We start from the raw sequence: 25,901 nt of genomic DNA, 5'->3' as shown, positions 1-25,901 counted from the left end.
TATATGTAATCAAATTGGATCTATCTGCATAGGTCGGAGTACTCCGAGCTGGGAGTACGTACTCCGGGCTGGGAGTACGTACTCCGGGCTTGGAGTGCGTACTCCGGGCTTGGAGTACGTACTCCGTACTCCGGAGTACGGAGTACAAGAGATTTGCCAGAGTACTCGGAGTACGGAGTACACACAATCTATCATGTATTATACATGTGTACTACGGAGTACGGAGTACACGAGATTTGCCGGAGTACGGAGTACTCGGAGTACGGAGTACGCGAGATTTGCCGGAGTACTCGGAGTACGGAGTACGCGAGATTTGCCGGAGTACTCGGAGTACGGAGTACCCGAGATTTGCCGGAGTACTCGGAGTACGGAGTACGCGAGATTTGCCGGAGTACTCGGAGTACGGAGTACGCGAGACTTGCCGGAGTACTCGGAGTACGGAGTACGCGAGATTTGCCGGAGTACTCGGAGTACGGAGTACGCGAGATTTGCCGGAGTACTCGGAGTACGGAGTACGCGAGATTTGCCGGAGTACTCGGAGTACGGAGTACGCGAGATTTGCCGGAGTACTCGGAGTACGGAGTACGCGAGATTTGCCGGAGTACTCGGAGTACGGAGTACGCGAGATTTGCCGGAGTACTCGGAGTACGCGAGATTTGCCGGAGTACTCGGAGTACGCGAGATTTGCCGGAGTACTCCGGAGTACGGAGTACGCGAGGTTTGCCGGAGTACTCGGAGTACGGAGTACTCGGAGTACCGAGTACGCGAGATTTGCCGGAGTACTCGGAGTACCGAGTACGCGAGATTTGCCGGAGTACTCGGAGTACCGAGTACGCGAGATTTGCCGGAGTACTCGGAGTACCGAGTACGCGAGATTTGCCGGAGTACTCGGAGTACGGAGTACTCGGAGTACGGAGTACTCGGAGTACTCGGAGTACGCGAGATTTGCCGGAGTACTCCGGAGTACGGAGTACACGAGATTTGCCGAAGTACGGAGTACGCGAGATTTGCCGGAGTACTCGGAGTACCGAGTACGCGAGATTTGCCGGAGTACTCGGAGTACCGAGTACGCGAGATTTGCCGGAGTACTCGGAGTACGGAGTACTCGGAGTACGGAGTACTCGGAGTACGGAGTACTCGGAGTACTCGGAGTACGCGAGATTTGCCGGAGTACTCCGGAGTACGGAGTACACGAGATTTGCCGAAGTACGGAGTACACGAGATTTGCCGAAGTACGGAGTACGGAGTACTCGGAGTACGGAGTACTCGGAGTACTCGGAGTACGCGAGATTTGCCGGAGTACTCCGGAGTACGGAGTACACGAGATTTGCCGAAGTACGGAGTACACGAGATTTGCCGAAGTACGGAGTACGGAGTACGCGAGATTTCCCGGAGTACGGAGTACGCAAAATATCCGATCTATGTATCTATGTATCTGAATCAATCGGATTATTATTATTATAACAATGAATCAGTGTACTCCCAAGCAAAAATTCACAGCATTTTGCTTTTTTGCTGGTTTCTTAAGATGGGGAGAAGTGAGACGTGTGGTTAGTATATGACATGTACAAACACCTCACACTTTAATTTAACCTTTTTCTAGCACTTATTTACATATTTGCTTTCATAACTAATAATTTAAACCCATGTAGCAACAAACCCCAAGCGTCCTTGGCCACTTGATGACACCCAGCTCCTCCACCTGAACCAGTTTATGATCACGGATCGATTTGGTTGTTACGATTACGGGGAGACACAAAACCTACAAATTTATGGAAACATGAACCCTCCAGAATATGTATAATTTAAAATTAATAACAGCTCCAATCAGTTTGGTCGTTGCTAGAAATTACAGGTTCGCCAATTCTGTTGGGTATCAAAGGCTTGTAAATGTTCTGCCAAATATGATCGATTATTACACAATTCCTAGTCCAACGTTTTCCCATATTGATTTTGTTCATGGAGGTAGTGCCAACGAAATGGTGTATAATCACACAATCAACCTCTTTAATAAGTTCTCTTTAAAGATTCCCTCAATGAGTTGATGTGGACAGTAGGAATTAGTGAATTAAATTTTGAGAATTGATATCCTTCAGAGATTCCCAAATTAAATAATAATGGTCGTAATTTTGTTTTACTTTATTTTTCGAGTATACATATGTAAATGTTTGGAGTGGAAGAACAAAAGAATTAACTGATTATGCATTTTACAATAGGTCTCTTTCCAGAGCAACAGTATGTCTTATCAGTACAGTATCTCTTATGTACATACATGAAAATGTATGTACATACATAAGAGATTTGTACGTAAGAGATTTGTCCAAGTTACCGTGAGACTTGAGACTCATTATTGTTGGATGACTACACTGCTAATAATTTGGTAATGATTTCCTACAAATTCGTAACGTATATGACTCTGCCATATGGTAGTAACACGTACTACAATATGGTACGGATTTGGTAATAATTTTTACCAAACCGGTTATAAACTTGGCCAAATTGGTTATAAATTTCACCGAGTTGGTTATAAAAATTACCAATATGTATCACGTTAGTACCAAAATTCGTAACGTATATGACTCTAAAAATGGTATCAATATTATTAGCAGTGTAATTTTTAAGTATATACATACAAATTAAATTGTCTAACACAAAGGTCAACTATATATGACGTTGCAGTCACTAGTTCTCCCTACCATGGCCTTGGATCAACCTTGAACTTGGGGTTCTACTTATTTATGTATCTGTATATATGTAAATGTACATAATTTTGCGAATGTGCTAACTTATGTACGTGGTGAAGGAGTTAGTAAACAAACTCACATATTTATCAATGCTACCAGTTACACTTCCTTCTTCCTGCTACTGAAGACGACACAATTTTGCGTTTGTTGTTGCTGGAATACCAAAATTTAAACCAGGTAAAAATCAAACAAATGCATGTAGGAGACGGAGGTAGGAAACATCCAGCTTCATTCCTCCGCTAAATGCCAATACTGAATTAATACACTCATCATCCTACCCTTTCACTCAAATTCTTCATATTTATCTCGTGCATATACATAATTTTGCAAATAATGAATCTACTAATATTGGATGAATCTATTCATGAATAATGAATCTATTCATACCTTTAACTTTGCTTGTCCACACCACGGCGCCAAATATGAATTTTGCGCGGAAATAAGATTGGATCCTTCATATGGGACCTAAGTAGATTCTAAAAAATCATAGTGGGATAGCTAGGTCCAGACGACACCTCGCGAGTATACCTAGTAAGTATGATTTTAAACTACATACTTCATCTGAAATACTTGTAACCTAATTCATGACAAAGTTAAGTTGTAGTTAGATTTATGCATATCATAAAATAATTTTGCAACAAGATTTTTATCACTGAAGTGACGCGTATACACAAGAAGCATATGGGACACGACTGCATTTAGATATGACATTTCAGAATTAGTACGCCAGTATTTGAATTGCCAGACTGTATGTTAATATTAACACATTGAATGATGTATTCCAACTATGTAACTAATCAAAAATTTCAATTAAAAATCCCTCCAAATCCTTAACGATTTCCTCACCAATGACTAACTCACAATGCAGGGTTTTCTCATGTAATACTGGGATCTTGATGGGACTAATTTTAACTTGTTCCTACCCAAAAATAAGCAGACCCGTATTTTTGCTTTTTTCTTAATGCGCGCATTTGAGCGCGTGGCGGGAAGTTCAAATATTCTTTCAGCCAAAATGTCCGATTTTAAAATGGCTGTAACTTTTTGAATTTTAGCGCGAATTAAAAAACTAAAACCATATATGCTTAGAATTACTTCCTTTATAATATAAAATTTCATTTTTAAAATTTTTTAAAAATTACAATTTTTGTAAGAGCTGCTATTTTTCAAAATTCAAAATTTGGGTAAAGATTTTAATTTAAAAAAAATTTTTTAAATGAAATTTTATATTGTAAAAGAGGTAATTCCTTAGAATTACCTCATTGAGAAACCTAGAGTTTGAGATTCAGTGCGATGCCTAGTTCCAAAATGGCGACTACCTGCAAGAGAATCTCTACACTTTGCTGAGGACGTATTCCCCCACCCTGGAAAGTTTAACGGTCCAATTCCCTACGGCCTTGGATAAAGGTGATGGAATGGAAATTCCTAATATTCAAGGCCATGAAACGGATCCACATCGAGTGTGGGATGAATAACAGGGTTAAATTTGAGATGGGTTGCTGTGGATCTGGAAAGTTTGGTCGGATTGATTACACCAAGTGTTTCCCGGTCTTGGAAAGTTTACATGTGATTTCGACCTCATGGCAGGGTTTTTCCAGGTTAGGTTAGGTTATGGGAAATGGAGGAAATGGATTTCTGGTTCCGATGGGTAAAGAAGGTTCTGGAGGGGTCGGGTCTACGAAAAAAGTTGAGATGAATATTCCCTACGATGTGGAAAGGAAGGATCACATGGAAGCTCGGACTGCTTTATTGGATCGGTTGGTGAAGACTTTTCCGAACGCGAGAGATTCGATAAGGATACGAATCATTCACAATTATTTAGACATGCACTGGAAATAATCTGGTGTAAATACCGCGCGGAGTAGCCACATAGTCACCCCGAGCGGTGTAAATTTACTCTATTTACACCGCTCGGGGTGACTATGTGGCTTCACCCCGCGGGATTTACACCAAATTATTTGCAGTGTGATTGCTCTGCTCTGATATGAAGTTTTTTACACTTATTTAATATTTTATATACCCTTCCACATAATATTTTTTGTGTCTTGTTAGTTGTTACCCATGTCTCCCGTAAGTTGTCAAGGTTTCTTTGGCAAGTGGGAAAAATGAACTTTTTACCACCAATCCAAATACGTTTGTGAATGGTAAAGACGGGCAAAAAGTTGTTTGTTGAATGATTTCATTGCCTTGTGACACTTTTTTTAACGTTCTTGCTTTATACACAAATCTAGATCTATGATCATATTTCCCTTTAAAAGTTTGGCAACACTGTTTAATTGGAAGCAGGTTTTGCTCTACAGATTGTAAATAAGTAATTCTCTTTCGAAAACTAAACCTAGAAAAAGTTACAAATTGAATAAACCCTACACTGTTAAAAGTCTGGTAGAGTCACATAGATACTCCGTGTTGGTATCAAACTGGTAATGATTTACTACGGGAGCAGTAATGATTTTTTATGATTGGTAAATTTTTAATTACTAATCAGTAACGATGGTTATTACGAAGCCCGGTAGAGTCACAAAGATACTCCGAGCGGTAACGATCCCAAAAAATTCAATACCACATTTCGGAGAGTGTACAATTGGGTTACGGGCTTAACTACTTTTGCCGGATTTATTGTGCTATAATTTTCATGATAGTCATTGTCTATTATCGCGGGTAACTGATCGTGTTTGATATTTAGGCTTGGACGTACTCGGTTCTCTAAGTTTATTCATCCAAAAATTGTGCAGGTTGGGAAACATGGCGGCAAATTTATGGCCTCGTGATTGAAAAGTGTGCAGAATTAACTATGTAAAATTAACGCCCCATAGTGTCTCGGTTTAATCTTACATATTGCATTGTTGGTTTTATCTTTGTTTTACCTTAATTTAATGTCCAGACACGCTAAATAAAGTTGAGTAAAAAAGAGGATCACACAACAGTTGGAGTAAAATTCACCCAAATTTTCAGAAACTACACTCAACTTTGGGCAGATTTTCTACCTAGTTGAGTGAATTTTACTCCAACCGTTGTGTCATCCCCTTTTTTACTCGGATCCGTGCAAATTTTACTTGATTTTTTTAGAGTGGACTAATTAAATAATTCAATTATGTTCATTATATCCTGTATTTATGTATTTGACTAATTCCTAAATGTTCTGATCTTATTTAATTTTGACCTATGAAACTGACTGCCCACCTTGAACAGTCTTGACTCCAAGGGTATAAAACCCTAATTAAGTTTGCCATCCATAAACACTCTTTTACACATGCTCCACAGTCACGTTCAATCACCGTAGTAGTCCCACCTTTGCCCCGTAGTTTTAACTTACTTGAACTGACAACAATAAACTCCAATATATGGGCAAATAGAATTGTATAATCCTTTATATTTGTATGTACCTGTATGTATTTGGTGGGGTGACGATCCTGCCATTGTTGGACAGGACTAATCAGCTGCGAAAGCAAATGCTGCTTATTGCAGTCTCCCCAATACACGGCACGTGCCTTAATGTGCTGATTCCAAACCTCCCCTAAGACAGATAAGTCCCCCTTGACTTAAAAATCCTCCGGCCTGACTATGAATTGAGTCAGGACCAGAAAGAGACCTGGTCGCTCCACCAAACGACGAAGTACTGGTGGCGTATTGCTACGCCTCCCAGAGTGATGGTCCAACTACGGTAGTGAATCCTCCACCGCACGATGACAGGCCCAAGGAAAAACTCCCCCAGTGGTTCACCTACGCTGAGACCAACTACTGAGAAACTCAGTGGGTCTCAGCCCCACCAGAGAAAGTCCCCCGGGCCACACCACCGTGCAGCAGAGCCCCCACCAATAATGGACTCAACTACGCCACGTTATCCACCACAACGTGTGTATTTATATCAGGGGGTGAGGACTCAGTCCAAGGCCCACGGACCGACCACATAAACAAGCACTGCTCGTAACTCTCAGTCCCGCCTCCTCCCCCAGAGTCGGCGTGGTAACCGACCTCAGGGTGGCTTTTTCGGGAGGGTCTGAGAGCAGCACCTGTTCATTCAATCCGGGGCACTTGTTCCTCCTCCTCACCCTGCAAGAAAATAAAGAATATTAGTAAAATTTACTAAACATATTGCAGGCCACGTTGATGATGGAAACGTGGCCTGCAAGGATTTGGGTGAAAAAAAAGTGTGGGGGTGGTTCTTTATAGAGAACCACCCAACCTTGACACGCCTCTCACTCCCCCTTACACACTCAACACAAAAATGTGTCGCCCCCACCCCCTCTCCTCGAGAAACTTTAATTTCTCTGGAAATTCAGTGGGAGAGGAGAGAAAAACACATGTCTCACTTCCAATCTCCCGCACGTGCCTTTATATTTGTATGTACCTTTATAGTCAAAAATTTCCATGCAAATGCTAAAATAAATATTCGACAAACCCCAAACAAATTTAAACCGAAATTACCAAAGACATCGTGTAATACACCATCAGCTCGAATATTTTAACCCGAGTGGTTTTCCTCATCACAAAATATGAACCGGCCCAAGCCTGAAGGTGTTTACAACTTTTAACTTCTCTCCTTCTACAACTTGAATCTCCCCGCAGTTCTAACGCCTTGAGGAAATCGGCAGATTTACTTTCTATATTACCCATCAAAGCAAAAACTAGTTGAATGTAACAAATGATTGTGGCAATTCCCATTATGTCAAGAAATATCAAGGCGTTGGGAACGATGCATGTCATTTTTATAAGCATATATCCCATCGCAACAATTGCTACTAAATACATAAGAATAACCATGGGTGATACGTACCACATTATTTGATTTAACATTTTGTTCAAAATCTGCACTTGCCTGTATTTCCTTATACTAATTACATGATTGGAAATAATTCCAAATTTAGACCGGTTAAATTTACCATTGGTTAAGCCTTCCAATCTGCGTAGGATAAAGAGGAATACGATAAAAGCGTTTATCCCATACCCAAAAATGAGTACGATAGCGTGCATAAATGATGAACCGAAGACTAAAATCCTGATAAATACTTTCAATCGAAATGGCATGAAAGTAACGGTGCGAAACCAAACTATGACGGGTCCATGTTTGGGCAAAGGATTATAAAAGACAGCCAGTGGTGTTACAATAATTGGAGTGATCATTAAGTGAAGAAATATTCCGACTATGTTGGTCGATTTTTCAAGAATGCCTAAAAAATATTATTAAATTTTCATTAGGTTTACCAAGTTTATCCATTCGTGTCAACTAATTACCTTCAAACTTGCAAACATTACTAAGCACAAAACATAGTTCGTCCGAATAGCAATAATACGAGAAAAACACGGTGGTCGACACCATATACGCGGTAAAGCATATTAGAAGGATGACATACATTACGACCGAGAGATCGGGATCTTTCCGAGGTGACATCAATTCTCCAAGTACGATGTAATAATTATTTGCTAACATAACTATGACCAGGAAGGAGAGAAAGTACCATGCAAATAATTTCGATTTTGGACTCGGCTTCGGTTCCCAAGTCGTTCGGTTGAACGTTATTGTTTGAGAGTAAAGCCATTCGTTTAGGACTGCGACTCGGTGTAGGGCCTGTAATGGAGTGAGCGTTTTGACCAAAGTGATTAGCCGTGCTTCCGTCATGGTAGTTTATACATAGATTTGTTAATCCTGATGCTGTTGGGGTCTAATTAACGGAAGCCAGTTTATATTAAAGTATGTGATATGTATGCTATGTTTCTTTAAGAAAGGTGATCAGGTGTGTTTCTTTTTGAGGAAACGACAACAAGGGAAGGCCAACTTTATAACGGGATCGGGACCTTCGCTCTGTTATGTTGTAATGTCAGAACAAACTTGAGTTTGACACACATACTGGACTACATATTTAGGATTTAATGTTGCAAATTTCTGGGTAATTTTTGAAATGTAAATAACAAAATATGTCAAATGCGTAAATGGGCAATTTTACAAGAATTATATTGACATTCTATAGTTGCGGATACGGCTATTATGTATATTTTTTGAAATATGTATGTGACGTATGTTATAAGGTAACTCAGTTTTGAAATTATGTAAAATGTCTGGTTACGGTTGACTTACGTTAGTTACAAAACTGTTACGTCAAAAGGTGATTTTAAGTATAGCCTCGATTTACTCTCTTTTTTACAAGTTCTGTGACAAATACTGTTACTGCATAAATCATGGGTTAATAAACATTGCTTATTAAGCGATTATTTACTTAAATCATTTAAGTTTACAACATGCATATTATTTAACTTTACTTTTGAAAACATGTTCATATGTCGTTGCATACATACTACCTGTTCATGATTAACTCTTCAGAGAGAAATACATAATCACTATTTTTACCAATCAATTACTGAGTACGGTTGGAATCGTATTGTTCTTGACTTTCTTCCACCTTCTTACTGGTGTGTTTTGCATCTTTTATAAATTCAAGGTGACGAGTCGACCCTACAACTTTCACGAATACTTCTGGATCGAATTTTCGTTTCTGCATATGTGTATAACATTTTAATATACTTTAATACAAATATAATGCTAATCATGTATTCTACAAAACTCACCCTGAACCAAAAATTGTCTCGGCTCGTGCTCTTGTCGACTATGGTAAAAATTTTAATATTAGACGTCTTTTTCTATAAGCAGTGTATACAAAAAAGGATCTACTTTAAGAATCTTGACAGCAATTTCAGTAATTGCAAAATATGCACTCTTGTGAACTGTAATCCAGTTTTATTTGACACCGACAATAACCGACTTTCAAGTTATATGCACTGCAAATAATTTGGTGTAAACATCGCGCGGTGTAGCCACATAGTCACCCCGATCGGTGTAAATGGAGCAAATTTACACCGTTCGGGGTGACTATGTGGTTACACCGCGCGGGATTTACACCAAATTATTTGCAGTGTGGTATTACAGAGAAAACGATCTTTGCTGCTACGGTATATCTTGTTGATTCTATACGGCGGCATGATGACGTATAACTGTATTTTAAATCCCTAGAGATGTCAGCCAAACTACTGGGTTTTGTGTCTTGGCTGATGTATTTTTTCTTTTCATCCACCTCATTGCGCCGTAAATGCATAATTTTGCCAATGAATGACGGTATATATTTTTGCATCCCAATTTGTAATTCCAATAGTACTGAAAGTGGAGAATGAATTGTTATTTAACTACAATCCTGAAAAAATGAACCAGTTGGATAAATTTTTATGATAACAAATTGTCATACTGTATGTATAATATGTGTGTGTATGTATAATACGATAGACTGTATGTATAATATGTATGTATAATACGATAGATGTACATATAGTAATTCTTGATGTACTGTAATATGTAACAATGATGTATAAATAAATTGACATTAATTTCATTCGTATCATTAAAACAAAATCAGCATTAAATTCGCATTAAATTCTCACCACATTAATGCATATAAATCATCAGCAAATTTACACAAAATTCATACATATTTGTTGTGTCAATTTTGTGCATATTTTGTACAAGTAAATTTGTATTGATAATTTTTTGGTATTAATTTTGTACATGCGACTTGTACAAAATTATTACGAATCGCCTTGCCATTTTAACGGAAAGTATGCATTAATCTAGTTGTACAAATTTACTACATTATTTGCAAACTTTGGTTCGTCGGGTATGTAAATATGCATGTATGTAATCTGTCCACTGGTGTGGTTCGACTTACGAAATATTAAACTCAGGTTCCCAATTATCAGTAATTACACATACAATCCTACATATTCTTATCAATCCCGCACTCCAGCCGTGTGCAGGTCCAGATAATTAAGTTTTTTAGTTATCTCACATTCCGATGCGCACTTAAATAAGTGGACACGTATGCACTAAAATTACGTAGTTCCTATTCTTCACTCAGCAGAGATACATTCAAGTGTAAAAATACGTACATAAATGCATAATTATACGTCTAAATATCTATCTTTTTACCCACTTATATTTGGAGTCAGAAATTAAATCAAATTTCACCCGCAGGTAAATATTCCAATCTTCCGTCTATCTGTTTAGTAAGGCAGGATTATATCATGATATTTTAACATATTTATCAAACTCCAACAAACTGAGAAACAAATAAGTTCGACCATACATATTTGCGAAATTTTTGTATCATATTTAATATACATATTTATTTCGTAATGTGGGTATGTCTATACGAATTCACATTGTGCTGTAAGAAACTACTACAGTGCAGTTTTTTGTTTCAGTCTCATATGAAAAAAATGCAAAAATTTAGTATTCAGTATTTATTTTAACTTACAAGGTAAAACTTTTAGCGGTCAACGTCTGATTTCGATGGGGTAAATTATATTTTACTCACAAGGAAAACTACCGAGAGTGTCCAACGAGTTAGGGGTCGACACCTATACCAAAACGTGCACAATACATGACTTTTATCGTGAACTGAAAGATTTTCCGTGTAAAATTCACTTTTAGTCAAGTTGTGAAGATGTTTGTGACGAACGGATGACCATCGAGGGCAATATTTGGGGAGTTCGACTCCGCTCGTCCTCTCCCTTTGTTGACTTTGACCTGGCTGATGAAAAAATCCATCTCCAAAATCAACTAATATTTGGATATCCCTCTTGCTTTTGATTTTTCTCACAAATTCCATAGCTTTTAATTTGATCGGAATTGCATTCATTTTTTTCAAAATCTCATAATTTTTTTAAAATTTCGAAACAATTGAAAACATTTTCAAAATTTCAAAAAACCAGGATTTCGAAAATCTCAAAAAAATTTAATAATTACATAAATTTTTGAAAGTTTTTTATAATTTCATAATTTTCTGAAATTTTTTTAAATATCTAGTTTAGAGGATGGAGATTTTTTTTATAAGCAAGGTCAAATTCAACAAAGTGACAGGATGAGCAAAGTCGGACTCCCCCACTGGAAACTAATTGCGATCGTGGTCAGACCTTCGTCACAAATATCGTCACAACATGACGAAAAGTGAATTTTGCACGGAAATTCTTTCATTTCACTATAGAATTCATGTATTGTACACATTTTGGTATAGGTGTCGACCCTTAACTCGTTGGACACCCTCGGTAGTATTCCTTGTCAGAGTCCCAAATAGGCACGTATATTGACATGACCACGGTTTAAAAACCTAAGGTGTTCTCTGAAGATAAATCTGTAAATTCTATAAAGTAACCTAACGTAACCTCACAAACATATGTATGTTTTCCTCACACGCATAAGTAATGCAGTAAAACTACTGAAAATCAACTATTTTTTCAAGAGGTAGGTGAAAATAGTATAAATATTAGAAAATAGTATCAAACGAAATCTGTTAAACATAGATGGAATAGATAAAAAAAATTTTGTTGTAGCTTCCCACCCTCTGAGATATTCATATGGTGTCCTTTTGAAGAAATAAAGATTTTCAGAAAATCAATGGCATCTTTTCGGGGAGTGCTATTTTCGAAAAAATGGTCCTCTAGAAGGCCCCGCACATGACCCTCAGGAATACAGTTTCAGTAAGAGTGACCCAAAGAATTGATTTTTTGAAGTACTTCCTCCAGCGAACAAAAAGTAACACGAAATGTTTTGAATTATCCCGCCTAAGGAAGACTATTTCAAAAAAAGTTTCAAACGTTGGCTGTAGCTAAGCTACCTGTGCATGACCCGGTTGACCGTTTATATTGATCGTGCACCCAGATCATTTGAAAAAAAATTTAGTGTCAACAGTTTGCGATGGCAGAAATAGAGCGGCAACGTGGATATTTCAAATAGTTTTCGAAATATCGAAAAACTGTAAGTATCCCTGCTTTTTGAGAACGGTGATAATGCAGCTTACCGCACTGTTCTATGTCTCAAAGGGACCGCACATGACCCCCCTTAAGTTAACATTGGGTGTCCTAATTGCATAGTATAGATTTCACATATACTTCCATACAGCATGAAAGTAAATGAGGAAAAAATAGAAAAACTATAAATGATATTTCAATAATTGTTTCTCAAAAAGTTAATTCATTTTGTCATTCAATAAATAAATTTTTGTACATGATTTATTTCTTGCCCCTTCGCGGGCCGGAGAAGCCATAATAAGAAATAAGTATGTACATACCCCTTAATTCATTTTCATTTATTCATTCACTCATTTTTATTTATTCATTCATTCATTCATTCACTCACTCATTCATTCACTCATTCATATGTTTTCTTTTCTACAGGAACAACATCAACAATGGCTAGCCATTCAGGCCAAGGCCCGGGTGACTCTCGTCTGGTTGACATTATAGTTACCGATCTTCGGGACTCCACCTACAACGGGAAACAGGACAAGACACAAATCGATATCGAATTGAATGGTGTCACCATCATAAATGCTAACCTTTCCGTATCCTTGGCAAATATTAGACGATCGCTCGAGTCGAAATTAGCCGCGCGAGAGTCGAACCCCTTCAAAATCTGCAACACCGATAACCACCCGATTGAGTCCATGAAAGTTCAAGGACTCGTCGGTATAAAAAATCTTATCCTTTTGGACGAAGGACAAACTACTTATCCAATCGTGTACACGCGGAGCTGCAGTTTTGTTCCACACATTAAAGTGGTTACGAGTCAAGAAGGAAAGTTCTACGGATTGGAAGGTATGCTTATGTATAACTTCATCCCAGTGGGCACAGACGTAAATCGCACTATATTCGCTCCGAATTAATCGCGAGAATAGAGCTAAATCGCCGGCGATACGTAGCGATTTATAGCGATCGCAGTGAGTCGGTGCTTCTTCGCAGCGATCGCTATAAATCGCTGCGAAGATCGAAATCGTCACGTATCGCCGGCCATTTAGCTCTATTCTCGCGATTAATTCGCAGCGAATATAGTGCGATTTACGCTTGTGCCCACTGGGATGTGCCAAATTTTGAGAATTCTTGGTTTTAAGCGGCAACCTTGGCTTATGTAATTATCCTCTCCGTCTGTCTGTCTGTTTTAATAAGTTTGGAACGGGTTAAGCCTTTTCACCCAATTTGGTAACAAGATCTACGTACCTTCAAGCTTCTATGTCATCCTGTTCTAGAGTTGTCTACATACCAAACCAACATACAGACATTACCAGGGTTGCAAGTGGTCGAAACCACTATTTGCCGGACAGTGGTCAAAAGACACTTTTTGTTGTCCACCACATTTGGTGGACAGTGGTCAAAAGTGGTCAAAACTCTATCTTTTAGGTTACTTGAAACAACTTCTTTAAAAGTTATTATATTAAAAATCTAACTTCATATTTGTGTTCTCCATTACCTTCTGAGAAAAATGTGGGTAATACGGTTTAATTAGGATATTTAATTCAAATTCCTATGTATTCTTATTGAAAATTAGAAAATTCAGGAAAAACTATCTACAACTGACCATGTTACATATCAAAATGCTTAGAACTTTGTTGACATCACGAATATGAAGTTCGATTTCTAAAATATTGATTGTTAAAAAAGTTAGCATAACTAAATACATGTGCGGCCATTTTGACCGATTTTGACCACTGGCCCGGTCATAAGTGTTTTGGGCGGTCAAATTGCAATCTTGAACGTAACGATCATAAAAATCCGTTTGACGGATTTGTCCGGATTTGAGAAGTGGTCCGGTCTGAGGAGAAGCAAGTCGGAGGTTGCCGAGTTTGATAACCTTTGGATATGTTAGAGTACTCGACGAGATAAGAAAAAGTGAAGGAGAGCTAACAATGCGAATGTGTCAGCGGCTACACTCCGATTTCGACCGGACCAATTTTATTTGGTCGTGCAGGTCAACCTTACCAACGTTTGGTTTTGCACTTTTCTTAAAGCCCGAGTTTGACTGCGTGGCGGGATTTTTTAAACATTTGTCAGCCAAAACCTCGGGTTTTCAAAACGCTGAAACTTTTCGAATTTTGGCGCGATTTCAAAACATTGAGACATGTATTCTTAGAATTACGTACTTGAATTTCTAATAATGCATTTTCTAAGTTTTCAAATTTTGAAATTTTTTTGTCAGCTTTTGAATTTCGAAAAATTAAAATCTCAGCAAAATTTTTGAATTTTCAAAAAATTTTGAAAAAGTATTTTTAGAAATTCAAGTACGTAATTGTAAGAATACATGTTTTCGATTTTTTGAAATCGCGTCAAAATTCGAAAAGTTACAGCTTTTTGAAAACCCGAGGTTTTGGCTGACAAATGTTTAAAAAATCCCGCCACGCGGTCAAACTCGTGCATTAAGAAAAGTGCGAAACCAAACGTTGGTAAGGTTGACCTGCACGACCAAATAAAATTAGTCCGGTCGAAATCGGAGTGTAGCCGCTGACACATTCGCATTGTCAGTTCCATGCTCATCCCCACCGGATATTTTAAAGCTCAGAGTTTCAAAATTTTCCCCATTCAGTCAGGGCTACGACGGGGATATCCCATGCCGGGGCTGGGATTTTCAAGCCCAGTTTGCCTTGGATTTCCCAGCCCTTTTAAACGGCAGGGCTGCGATTTCTCAGCCCTGAGCAATTTATTTTAAATTAAATAATATAATAAATACAAATTTCGCTGGGCGTGGAATTCCCAGCCCTGGACAATGGCAGGCCTGGGATTTCCCAGGCCAGATTTTTCGGAAATTTTGGTTTTTAGGAAATTGTGTCCTTAATTTGCCCTTTTAAAAAAACGCACGGGGCAAAAAAAGTTAAAAATTCTCGACTATTTTATAAAATTTATTTTTAAAAAATTCGCCCGTGCGAAAAAATTCTACCAAATAAAAATGATATTTAAGTATGTATTGACAACAATTGGGCACGCAGGCATCGTAGTATGTAATTACACTTCATGCAAACAGTTGAGCATGCATAGCGTGCTAAGTAGCTATCTACGGCTTGGAAATCCCAGCCCTGAGCAATTTTTGATAATTTAATCATGGAAAAAATTCAGGGCTGGGAAATCGCAGCCCTGCCGTTTAAAAGGGCTGGGAAATCCAAGGCAAACTGGGCTTGAAAATCCCAGCCCCGGCATGGGATATCCCCGTCGTAGCCCTGACTGCCATTGCTACATATGTATGTATATATGAGGATTTGATTGGGTTGTAGGAGTAAATATCACTTTAATAGTAAAATCTGAGATAAATAAAAAATGGAGTTCAGAATTTACAAAATGTTTACAAATACTTACAAACAAGCAAAAAATTGTACCTAATAAATGTGAAAATATGAATTTTAATGTGAATAATATGATTATTGGTGTTTGAAATAGTTACGAAGGTGATTTCCAATTTGCATTTTTACATTTTTCGGGTAAAAGTATATTTTTTATTTAATATTTTGTAAAGTCCGAACTCCATTTTTTGTTTAGTGCAGATTTTACTTTTAAAGTGCTATTTACTCCCACAACCCAATCAAATCTGTAGCAGTGGGAAAAATTTTGAAACTCTGAACTTCGGTAAGGATGGGCATGGAACTTAGCCCTAGTTCACTTTTTCTTATCTCGTCGAGTACTATGACATATCCAAAGGCCATCAAAATCGGCCACTGACAACTTCCGACTTGCTACTCCTGAGTGAACCTGCGTGGGGTCACCCTTCCTACTCATCTTTTACGAAATTCTCTTTGCTCGACCTACAAGCACTTTCCCTACCGCGTAATTCATTAGATATTTATGTGACACTTCATGCTTATAAATATTAGAAATGCTTAATATTGACATTTTGCTAAAGCGGAAATTTGACGTCAAATCAATATAAATAAAGAGGCATATTGAGGATCAGGGGAATATATGAGCAAGATTTTTGTACCTTAAACCTTACTTAAGATCCTGCATATTAAGAATTTTGAGAAAACAAGTGATTTAAACAAAACTAATTTTAAAAAAAGGCGTACGCAGTTTGATAGATATCTGATACATGTAGGTATGCATTTTTTGCTATTCAATTTTATACCTCCACGTGTAGAAGTTATACATGCCGCTAGGTAAAAATGTCCTCCCGAAATATAGTGTCAAGCTACTAGTATCAAATACTACTTACTAATACCACTCCAGCATATGTAGTCATATATAAATACCACTTGGTATTATTTAAATACTGGATTTCTAAGAGTTTAGGCAAAATCAAGCGCGGGGTATGTTTGAATTGATATTCAACTCTAGTTGTTGAACATCAAAGTACTCCAAATGGCAGAAAAGCATTATTGGATTTTATCATTCCGGGTTACATAATATTCAGGGTAGTTTGAATTTATAGTTCCGACCTCTCTGAGGAAAAATTTGGTTGCAATGTCTACCGACATTGAAATGTGTGTTGATATATAAAAATCTGTTAACCCTATAAGGAGGATGATTAACTACAAGAAATTGCATTAATTCGGGCACATTAAAAGTGTGTTGTGGTCATGGTGCGGGAGGAGGAATTCGCCAGTTCTCACAAAACTCGAAAAAACTGAAAGATTCCAAATTTAACGCTGCGTAATATAGGGAACTTTCCACATTTTCGGCAAGAAAATGTTAAAATTTAACATTTGGTTGGAATAGGAGAAATCCTCAAAATGATGACCGATTTCACTCCGCGGAGGGAAAAATGTGAAAATCAATGACCTTGCAGGAACGACAATTGTCCTCCTCCCGCACCATGACCACAGTTATTCAGGACTACTTTTGTCCTCCTCCAGAATTAAAACATTTCCAAGAAAACGACAATTGTCCTCCATCCGAATTAAAGGGTTAAATACCTAGGTACAATTAAATACAATTTTTCTCAGAGCACAACATGGCTGCTTTCGCTTTGGCCGAACTGGTGGACAATTCTCTCTCCGCAACTGCTAACAACATCGAGCGAAGAATCATAGAAATTCGATTTTATGAAAACGGGCCAAATTCGTCCGTAGTCGTGCTGGACAATGGATGCGGCATGAGCTCTGAAGAACTTCGTACCAGCTTGAAACATAAAGCCCCAAAGGAAACACGATTGGCAGACGAATTACATCCGGCCTCTCAACAAGACGCTACTATCCCAGACGATGAAACTTACCCCATGTACTTAACTTCCAAGCTAAATAAATTCGGCGCCGGCATGAAAAATGCAATTTTTTCTTTGGGAGGTGATACCACCATTATGACGAAGAGGGCGGAAAGTCAGATTGTTTCTGAAGTTTCATTCTCCAAAAGTAGTTTGGAACAGAAAGAATCCCAAAACCAGGATCCGTGGAAAGCGGACATATTAACAGGCAAAGTGGGCAAATTAAGAAGCAACACAACCTCTGGTATAATTAAGAAAATCGTTCGTCAGGAAGCAACTAAGCCTAACTTTACCCACATTGTCATCCAAAATTTAATGCAAGATGGAGAGGAGTCCTTCCTTGATTTTTTACAAAGGGTTAAGCCCAATGATACCAGCCGGGATCTTGTCACCAATCACGCGACAACTATTGAGCAACAACTAGCTCATATTTATCACTATTACGTCCATGGACCCGATGGAAATGTTGAATTCAAAGAGGACATCCAATCAAACTCGATGGTTGACATTGTTATCTCCCGATTCAACGCGAAAGGAACCAAAACGTCGTCCATCAATCTTCGCAAAGTTTGCTCGGATTTGGAAACACGTTTCGTTCGGACGGCATCTCCCGACCCGTACCGCTTTACAATTCAGTCTCCCCAGTCACACAAAGTGACAGGAATTATACGCTATCACCCTTTCGAGTACGACCATGAAACCCTCCCCTCGATCAACACTAGGGTAGCTGATGCCAATCGAGAGGATATTTCCAGAGAAAAATTGTTCAGCCTGTGGTGGAATGGACGACTTATTCCACAAACATTTTTGCCTGCTTCGAACTGGTGCAGTCCTACAGACGGGATGAAACATAGTGACAAACTTTACAAATCATACGGACGAATATCTGGCTCCCTCTTTCTTAATGGGGATAACTGCGAAATAAACGATAATAAACTCAACCTAGTAACAACATCTGGGTTGAAGGACTTACTCAATGAGAGCAAAAATGTTTCAAATCAGGATATTATATTTAAACGGATAAAACTCGCTGAGAATCAATATCGCGCAAAGCGTATTTCTAACGGGATCAAGACAAGTTTCGAGGAATGGTTAACAAAAAGCCGAAAGTTTGACATGGAGGTCAAATACTCGAAATTAATAAATGGTAAGGTTCTGACTAGGGACACTACCGAGGTGCTGGTCGAACCCAGGGTTCCCACATATACCAAAATATTCTTTGGTGAACTGAAAGAATTTCCGTGTAAAACTTACTTTTCGTCAAGTTATGACGATATTTGTGACGAGCGGTTGACCATCGAGTGCAATGAGGAGAGATCGACGCCGCTCATTCTCTCCGTTTGTTTAAAGTGCCCTGCTGATGAAAACAATCCATCTTCATAACCAAAAATCAAAATTTTCAAAAATTTTCAAAAATTGCACATTATTTCAAAGTTTTGAAAATTTTGAAATTTTGAAAAAATTTTGAAATTTTGAAAAAATTTTGAAATTTTGAAAAAATTTTGATATTTTGAAAAAATTTTGATATTTTGAAAGAAATTTTGAAAAGATTTTGATATTTTGAAAAAATTTTGATATTTTGAAAGAAATTTTGAAATTTTGAAAAAATTTTGAAATTTTGAAAAAATTTTGAAATTTTGAAAAAATTTTGAAATTTTGAAAAAAATTTGAAATTTTGAAAAAATTTTGAAATTTTGAAAAAAATTTGAAATTTTGAAGAAATTTTGAAATTTTGAAGAAATTTTGAAATTTTGAAAAAATTTGAAATATTGAAAGAATTTTGAAATTTTGAAAGAAATTTGAAATTTTGAGAAAATTTTGAAAGTTCGAGAAAATTTTGAAATTTTTAAAAAATATTGAAATTTTTTAGAAAATCTGGTGAAAAAAAATCAGTTTTTGAAAAAAATATTGGTGGGATTTTGAGGATGGATTTTTTCATCAGCAGGGCAGTGTAAGCAAACCGAGAGGATGAGCGGAGTCGATCTCTTCCCATTGCACTCGATGGTCAACCGCTCTTCACAAACATCGTCACAACTTGACGAAAAGTTAGTTTTACACGGAAATTCTTCCAGTTCACCAAAGAAATCTTGCATTGTGCATATTTTGGTATAGGTGGGAACCCTGGGTTCGACCGGCACCTCGGTAGGGTCCCTAGTGAGATATATAAACTTTTTCATATACTACTGTATACATAGGCATTTATATAAGGTAGGAGATTCTGATTCCCCCTATGATTTTTACTTTATGGCCGACCGCCCCGCCCTATGCCCTGGAGGGCTCTGGGCAGGGCGGCTTCAAAAAGCCCCAACCGCCATATGCTTTCTAAACTAAAAACATAAAGCCACTACCAACATAAAACTAGTCTATTATGAAAACGTAAACTAAATTAAGGAGGAAATCTCGCTTAAAACCATTGCAAATATAGTTTTACAAAAGAATAGCCCAGTCTCTGCCTGTCAGTCTTTCGTCTGTCCCGACCGCCGAAAATGTCGGGATGTCTGGCTGGATGTTGGGATGTCTGGAAGGTCAAGAAAGGCCAGAATTTCCACAATGCACAAAAACACCAGAATTTAAATTATACCAGACCTCTTGCAGCCCCACTTTTATATAATACTTACACTTGATTTTAAAAGCAGTCAATATATGTAAGTATTATAAAAGCAGGACTGCAAGAGGTCTGGAGTAATTATAATTCTGGTCTTTCGGGGCCATAGATGCGCGGATACTCAGTGTCGGACATCGAGTGTCGGACATAGTGCCAGTGTCACTGGGTGCCACTGGACAAAGTGTAAGTGTCTATCCCAATCGCGCATGTATGTATCAGGCTGAATTTATCGGCCTTCTGGACATTCCGCACATTCTGGACATCCGGTTCATTCTGGAAGGTCAAAATTTTTGACCTTCCAGTCTGGTGATTTTTGACTCAAAAATCACCAGACTGTCCGGAATCTCCAAAATCACCGGGATGTCCAGTTTGGACATCCAGTTCCTCCATTTACAAAATGGATCCCGTGTTCTACACGGGCTATAGCCTAGTATGTAGTTTTATATTAGAATATATCTAAATACCCTACGTACCCAACACCGATTACTCAGGTGCCCGCCCTGCTCTTCGTCCTAAGAAAGTATGCCCTGCCCGCCCTACGCCCTATACTTTTCATTTTATTGCCCCCCGCCCTGTCATGTGCCGTATAGGGAAGTGCGGGCAGGACGTTTCTTAGGGCATGCCCTGGACTCCGCTCAGCTCTGTTCACTATGAACACTAGGCATGTGTGACTTGAACCCAGCAACACCGTTATGGACATTCGATACATTTTTCAATCTAAACCTGAAATGTAGCACAATTTCTGTGTAAAAATGACCTTTGGTCAAACTATGACGATTTTAGTGTCCAGCTGCTTTATTGCTGCGGGGCACGGATGGGAGGACGCTTCCTCTTCACCAACTAAACGACTCATTCCGTCACACTGCTATATATTTAATTTTATTTATTTCTGCATATCAAAATGCCCTCTGTTTTAAGTCAATTAAATATTAAACCCGGCTTACTATTAGTCACTCTTTAACTTGCGTCTAAATCCCGCCGCTCGTCATACTAGACACACATAATAAGTCAACATAGCCAGTCAGGTTTCCATCCACGCTATTCTCACTTTTCATGTACGTGTCTAATTTTTAGATCGATTCAGTCTTCCCAAAGCCGGACCCGAATTCTGCTACCAATATAAAGTTGCCGAGTGGGGTGGGGTTAGATTAACTGTTGGAGACGCTGTAAAATTGAGTAACCTTAACTCAAACCCACTCGATAGCCTCGGAAGGATAAAATCATTCCATGTCCCCCATTTGAGTTGCCACTGGTCTGCCGAAGATAAAGAATATACGAGTAAACCACAACAGTCCGTGTTTGCTCCTATATCTTATTTTTCAATCGAACGCCTTCCCACCGCGTTTTATGTGCATGAGGGACAGTCTCCAATTGAAGTCGAATCAATGGCATTAATCGACAAAAGTGTAGCTCCTTCGCGAGCCGCAGATCAAATTAAGGCCAAAAATGATGAACTCCACCTCGATTTAAAAACTGTTTGTGATTTCGAACCCAAGTTGGAAAATGATTTTGAGATCTCGGCAAATGCTCGCATCTTTGGCCCGGTTGGATTTGACGTTGTCAAAAAAAGCGACGACACCTCGGTGAGAGGTTACTTCCCTTTTTATCATCCGAGGGGGAAAAGGATCATCCTCATTTCAATGATCCATAGACTAGGTTTGTATTTATTTTATGTTCCCCAGCTCAAGTGAAACTTAGTTAGTAAAAAAAACATACTTTAATAGACGACCAGCGCAAACGCCACCTGGTTTACGAAGGAGGGGAAGTTTGCAAATACGTGGGAAAGCTAAGACCCAGTGGATACCACTTCAAAGAACTGGGTTAGTCAGATGTTTTTAATTAGTCAATGAAATGCAGTGAATTTGACGACACTGCTTCCTAATCTTTCGCATTGACATATCACCGACATCAGCGAAGAAATGTGAAAATTGAAAATTTGTGAATTTTAATCTAAGAAACATCTATTTGACGTTATATCGAATTCATAATGTTTGAGATACATATGTGAAATTCATACTCTAATTAATTAACTATTTAAAGTTCACTAAATCCATCGGAACCAAACTTTTCATGCTTGTCGCCTGTAACCAATTCATTGCAGCGCTTTGATCCTTTGCCCTGGAAGGTTGATAATGAGCTTCTTACAAGGAAAACTACCGATGGTGTCCAACGAGTTAAGGGTTGAGAACTATACGAAAATGTGCACAGTACATTACTTTTGTCGTTGATTGAAATAATTTCCGTTTAAAATTCACTTTTCGTTAAGCTGTGACGATATTTGTGCCGAGCGGATGACCATCGAGCACAATGAGTTTCCAGTGGGGGGAGTTGAACTCCGCTCGTCCTCTCCCTTTGTTTAAATTGACCTTGTCAATGAAAACTTCATCTCGAGAATCAGACAATATTTTGATATCGTTCTTTTTTTATTTTTCTAAAAAATGACATTGTTTTTTCAAGTTTATCGAAATCGCATTCATTTTCTTCAGTTTTCAATTTTACATCATTAAAAAAATTCAAAATTTCAAAAACTTTCAAAAATTTCAAAAAATGAATAAAATTTCAAAAAAAAATTCAAATTACAAAAATTCATCAAAATTTCAAATATTTCAAAAATTTTTCAAAGTTTAAATTTTTAAATTTTTCAAAGTTTTTAAAAGTTTCATAGAAATTTCAAAATATCAGAATTTTTTTAAACTAAAAATATCATGGTTTGGAGTTTTTCATCAGCAAGAAAGTCAACAAAGGGAGAGGATGAGCGGAGTGTGACTGCCCCATTGGGAACACATTGTGCTGAATGGTCATCCGGTCGTCACAAATATCGTTACAACAAGACGGAAAGTGAATTTTACACGGAAATTCTTTCACTTCACGATAGAAGTCAGGTATTGTCCACATTTTGATATAGGTGTCGAGCCTTAACTCGTTGGACACCTCGGTAGGATTCCTTGTTAGTAGTTTAAGAATTATACAGGCCAACACAGAAGGCCCATATTTCAGAAAAAGTACCCAGGGAATTTATGCCAAAACCTACCAAGGGACGTTCCCGTGTGCCCTGTCCCTTCCCAAGTAGTGTTTGTATTACAATGCGAGTTTCCAATCTTTATGGGGTAGCATTACTACTCATTCTGAAAAAAAATTGTTCGGAAAAAAATTCCACGCAGGAATAATTGATCAGAAACTGCGCGCTGACGGGCGTTTTTTATTGTTTTTTTTCAGAATTTAATGCCACACAGTGTAAGTAAAAAATATGATAAGCAGATTTTTAACTGTTCACACAGCATAATGAAAAATGTTTCAGTCAGAATTCATATTTTTTTACTTATACAAACTCGCTGACCGTTCACAAGGAACCGCGATATCATGTAAACTTATGATATCACGGAATTCCTTGATATGAACATGTTCATACTAAAACTGTCTGATGAAGGAGTTTCAGTCTCGTCTATGCATTTCCGTCAGGGTTGCAGAAATCTCATCTCATTGAAAAAAAGCGAGATTTATGAGAAATATGAGATTCTTGAGAAATATTCTAACGCCATCTAGCGTAGTCGAAGAGAACATGAAATTTGCTCAATGGATGAAAGAACAAGCATCCGTCGTTTTTTAAGGTGGGAGCTGTGAGTAGGTCATCTCTATAAAAGAATCGGATGGAAAACTTTGTGTGTGTGTGTGTGTGCTTTTTTGAACCTGCCACACTCCTGTCTCACTTGCCCCAAATCAATGCTCTTCTTGAATGACGGGCTTAAACATTCTAGGGCCAATAATTGGCCCTTAAAGCCTAGTTTCTAATAAAGTTATCACGGGCACGGGATTTATTTATTAGCTTTTACAAGAAGTACAAAAATTACATCCTTCCCACTGTAAAATTCACTCTCACTCAATTGCTTAACTTAATCAGCTGCAGTATAACGACAGATAACTCCATCTTACTGATTAGATCCGAAATTTAGTAGAATCAAATACAGCGAGTTGAAGACAGGAAATTAAGTTATTTATAAAGTAAGAAATTTTTTTATTTTGTAATCTTGATATTTTTTTTTATTTCGCGCGTGTTTTCTTATTAAATTACAATATTTCTCATTTATCTCATATTTCCCATCTCAGACCTAATTGAGATGATTGATGTATAACTTTTTGTAACACATGGAAATTTTCCATATGTCGCAAAACCTTTTGTATGGGAGTCTCATATTGATACATATATTGGATATGTGGTGTTGCATTCCACATGGATGTCTACATACACCGACTTAAAAGTGGAACAAATTTGTCATGTATACGGCATAATAAGATTTCAATAATTAAAATATGATATCACGGTTTCAGTGTGACCAGATCGAATTTGTTTTTATTTTAAAATTTGCTTATTCTATTGTTTTTTCTGAGTCTCTCGTATTATAATATTTCAAAACATACTTGACAAAATTTTATCTGTTCAAAACATACCACGCTATTGGCAGACATACGAACAAATCGATGGTACTTATTAAGTATGCTGGGGGCTATTTTACTTAATCATTGTATATCTCTTTAGACGCCAAGTATGGGAAATGTGACCAAATTGGGAAATATATTCTCAGCTTTCGGTCTTACATTGTAACTTCCACCGGAACTTTGCCTACAACATCCACAGGCCTACGGAGAGCGTCCACGCCAGCGGCTGATTCCCCCTACGAAATTGAATGGGAGCAGCCACTGGATTCTAGGGGCAGAAAGATACTCAACGTTGATGGTGGGCAAATACGGATGCCATATTTAGAGTTCAATTTTTCCGTTATTGCCGGGCCGCCAGACAAGTTCGAGATGTACCAACTTAGTACGTCGTTTCAGATAGATTTGTGGTTGCAAAAGTTATCACGTTATTATAACAATATATTTAAATGAGACACCATGTATGTACCAGATAGTTTATACATCTAGTTATAACGTTTATACGTATGTATGTAGGTACCGAACACCTTACAATCGGGGTTAGATTCAAAATTAGTTTTACCTGTAAGGATGCCGGCGGAAATTGCATTACTGGAGAAAACCTGGAGGCTGCAGCAGCATTGTTGAAACCGAATATTACTTTCTTGATCAAGTAAAAATTGCATTTGTCTAAATTGACGTACTTGATAATCTAATCATTACATTTTATCGGGAACAAGTTGATTCTGAACTTCCTTTCACGTTTGGGGGGTTGTGTGTCGACGGAGATAAACTAGTTATTAAAGACGTAATCACGAAAGGACACCTTAACAACAACGAATTCAAGGTGATTACACTCGAGTATTTCACATAAATGGGCTTCATTAACTTGAGCCTATTATGGTACGTCTTGTGGATACTTGCTTGATTTTATATTGCTGATCTCCAAATGACCCAAGTTGAATCAATAAGCTCGGGTACTGAGAATTTGCTGAACTGTCGACATCATATGTTTGTAGGTACATGAATACAGACATGTATTGCCATCAGCAGACCCGAAGGGGTTCCCCTTAAATTTCTTGGATTGTGTGTACTTAATAAGTTCATAACCCATGTTATAATGTCTATGTATGTACCATATAGGGATTTA

At 38.0% G+C, this 25,901-nt stretch overlaps 1 protein-coding gene across 2 annotated transcripts; it reads left to right on the top strand.

Annotated features, from left to right (window-relative positions):
- Positions 1 to 10,629: 10,629 nt before the first annotated feature.
- LOC110848345 lies at positions 10,630 to 25,608 on the top strand. 2 transcript variants are annotated; one of them, XM_035851159.1, is made up of 9 exons: positions 10,630 to 10,755; positions 12,957 to 13,376; positions 17,480 to 18,883; positions 21,416 to 21,997; positions 22,066 to 22,161; positions 23,558 to 23,575; positions 24,876 to 25,157; positions 25,289 to 25,424; positions 25,492 to 25,608. In XM_035851159.1, the coding sequence occupies exons 2-9, from the start codon at positions 12,971 to 12,973 to the stop codon at positions 25,493 to 25,495; spliced, it is 2,928 nt and encodes a 975-aa protein (XP_035707052.1). In that variant the 5' UTR covers positions 10,630 to 10,755; positions 12,957 to 12,970; the 3' UTR covers positions 25,496 to 25,608. The 2 variants fall into 2 exon arrangements, with proteins under 2 accessions (XP_035707052.1, XP_021951231.1); XM_022095539.2 differs by lacking the exons at positions 23,558 to 23,575; positions 25,492 to 25,608 and having other exon boundaries at positions 25,289 to 25,446.
- Positions 25,609 to 25,901: the final 293 nt, after the last annotated feature.

This window comes from Folsomia candida, unplaced genomic scaffold (genome assembly GCF_002217175.1).
Source record: "Folsomia candida strain VU population unplaced genomic scaffold, ASM221717v1 Fcan01_Sc004, whole genome shotgun sequence".
In the NCBI taxonomy this organism is placed as follows: Eukaryota; Metazoa; Arthropoda; class Collembola; order Entomobryomorpha; family Isotomidae; genus Folsomia; species Folsomia candida.
This window is presented reverse-complemented; position numbering and strand designations above follow the sequence as displayed.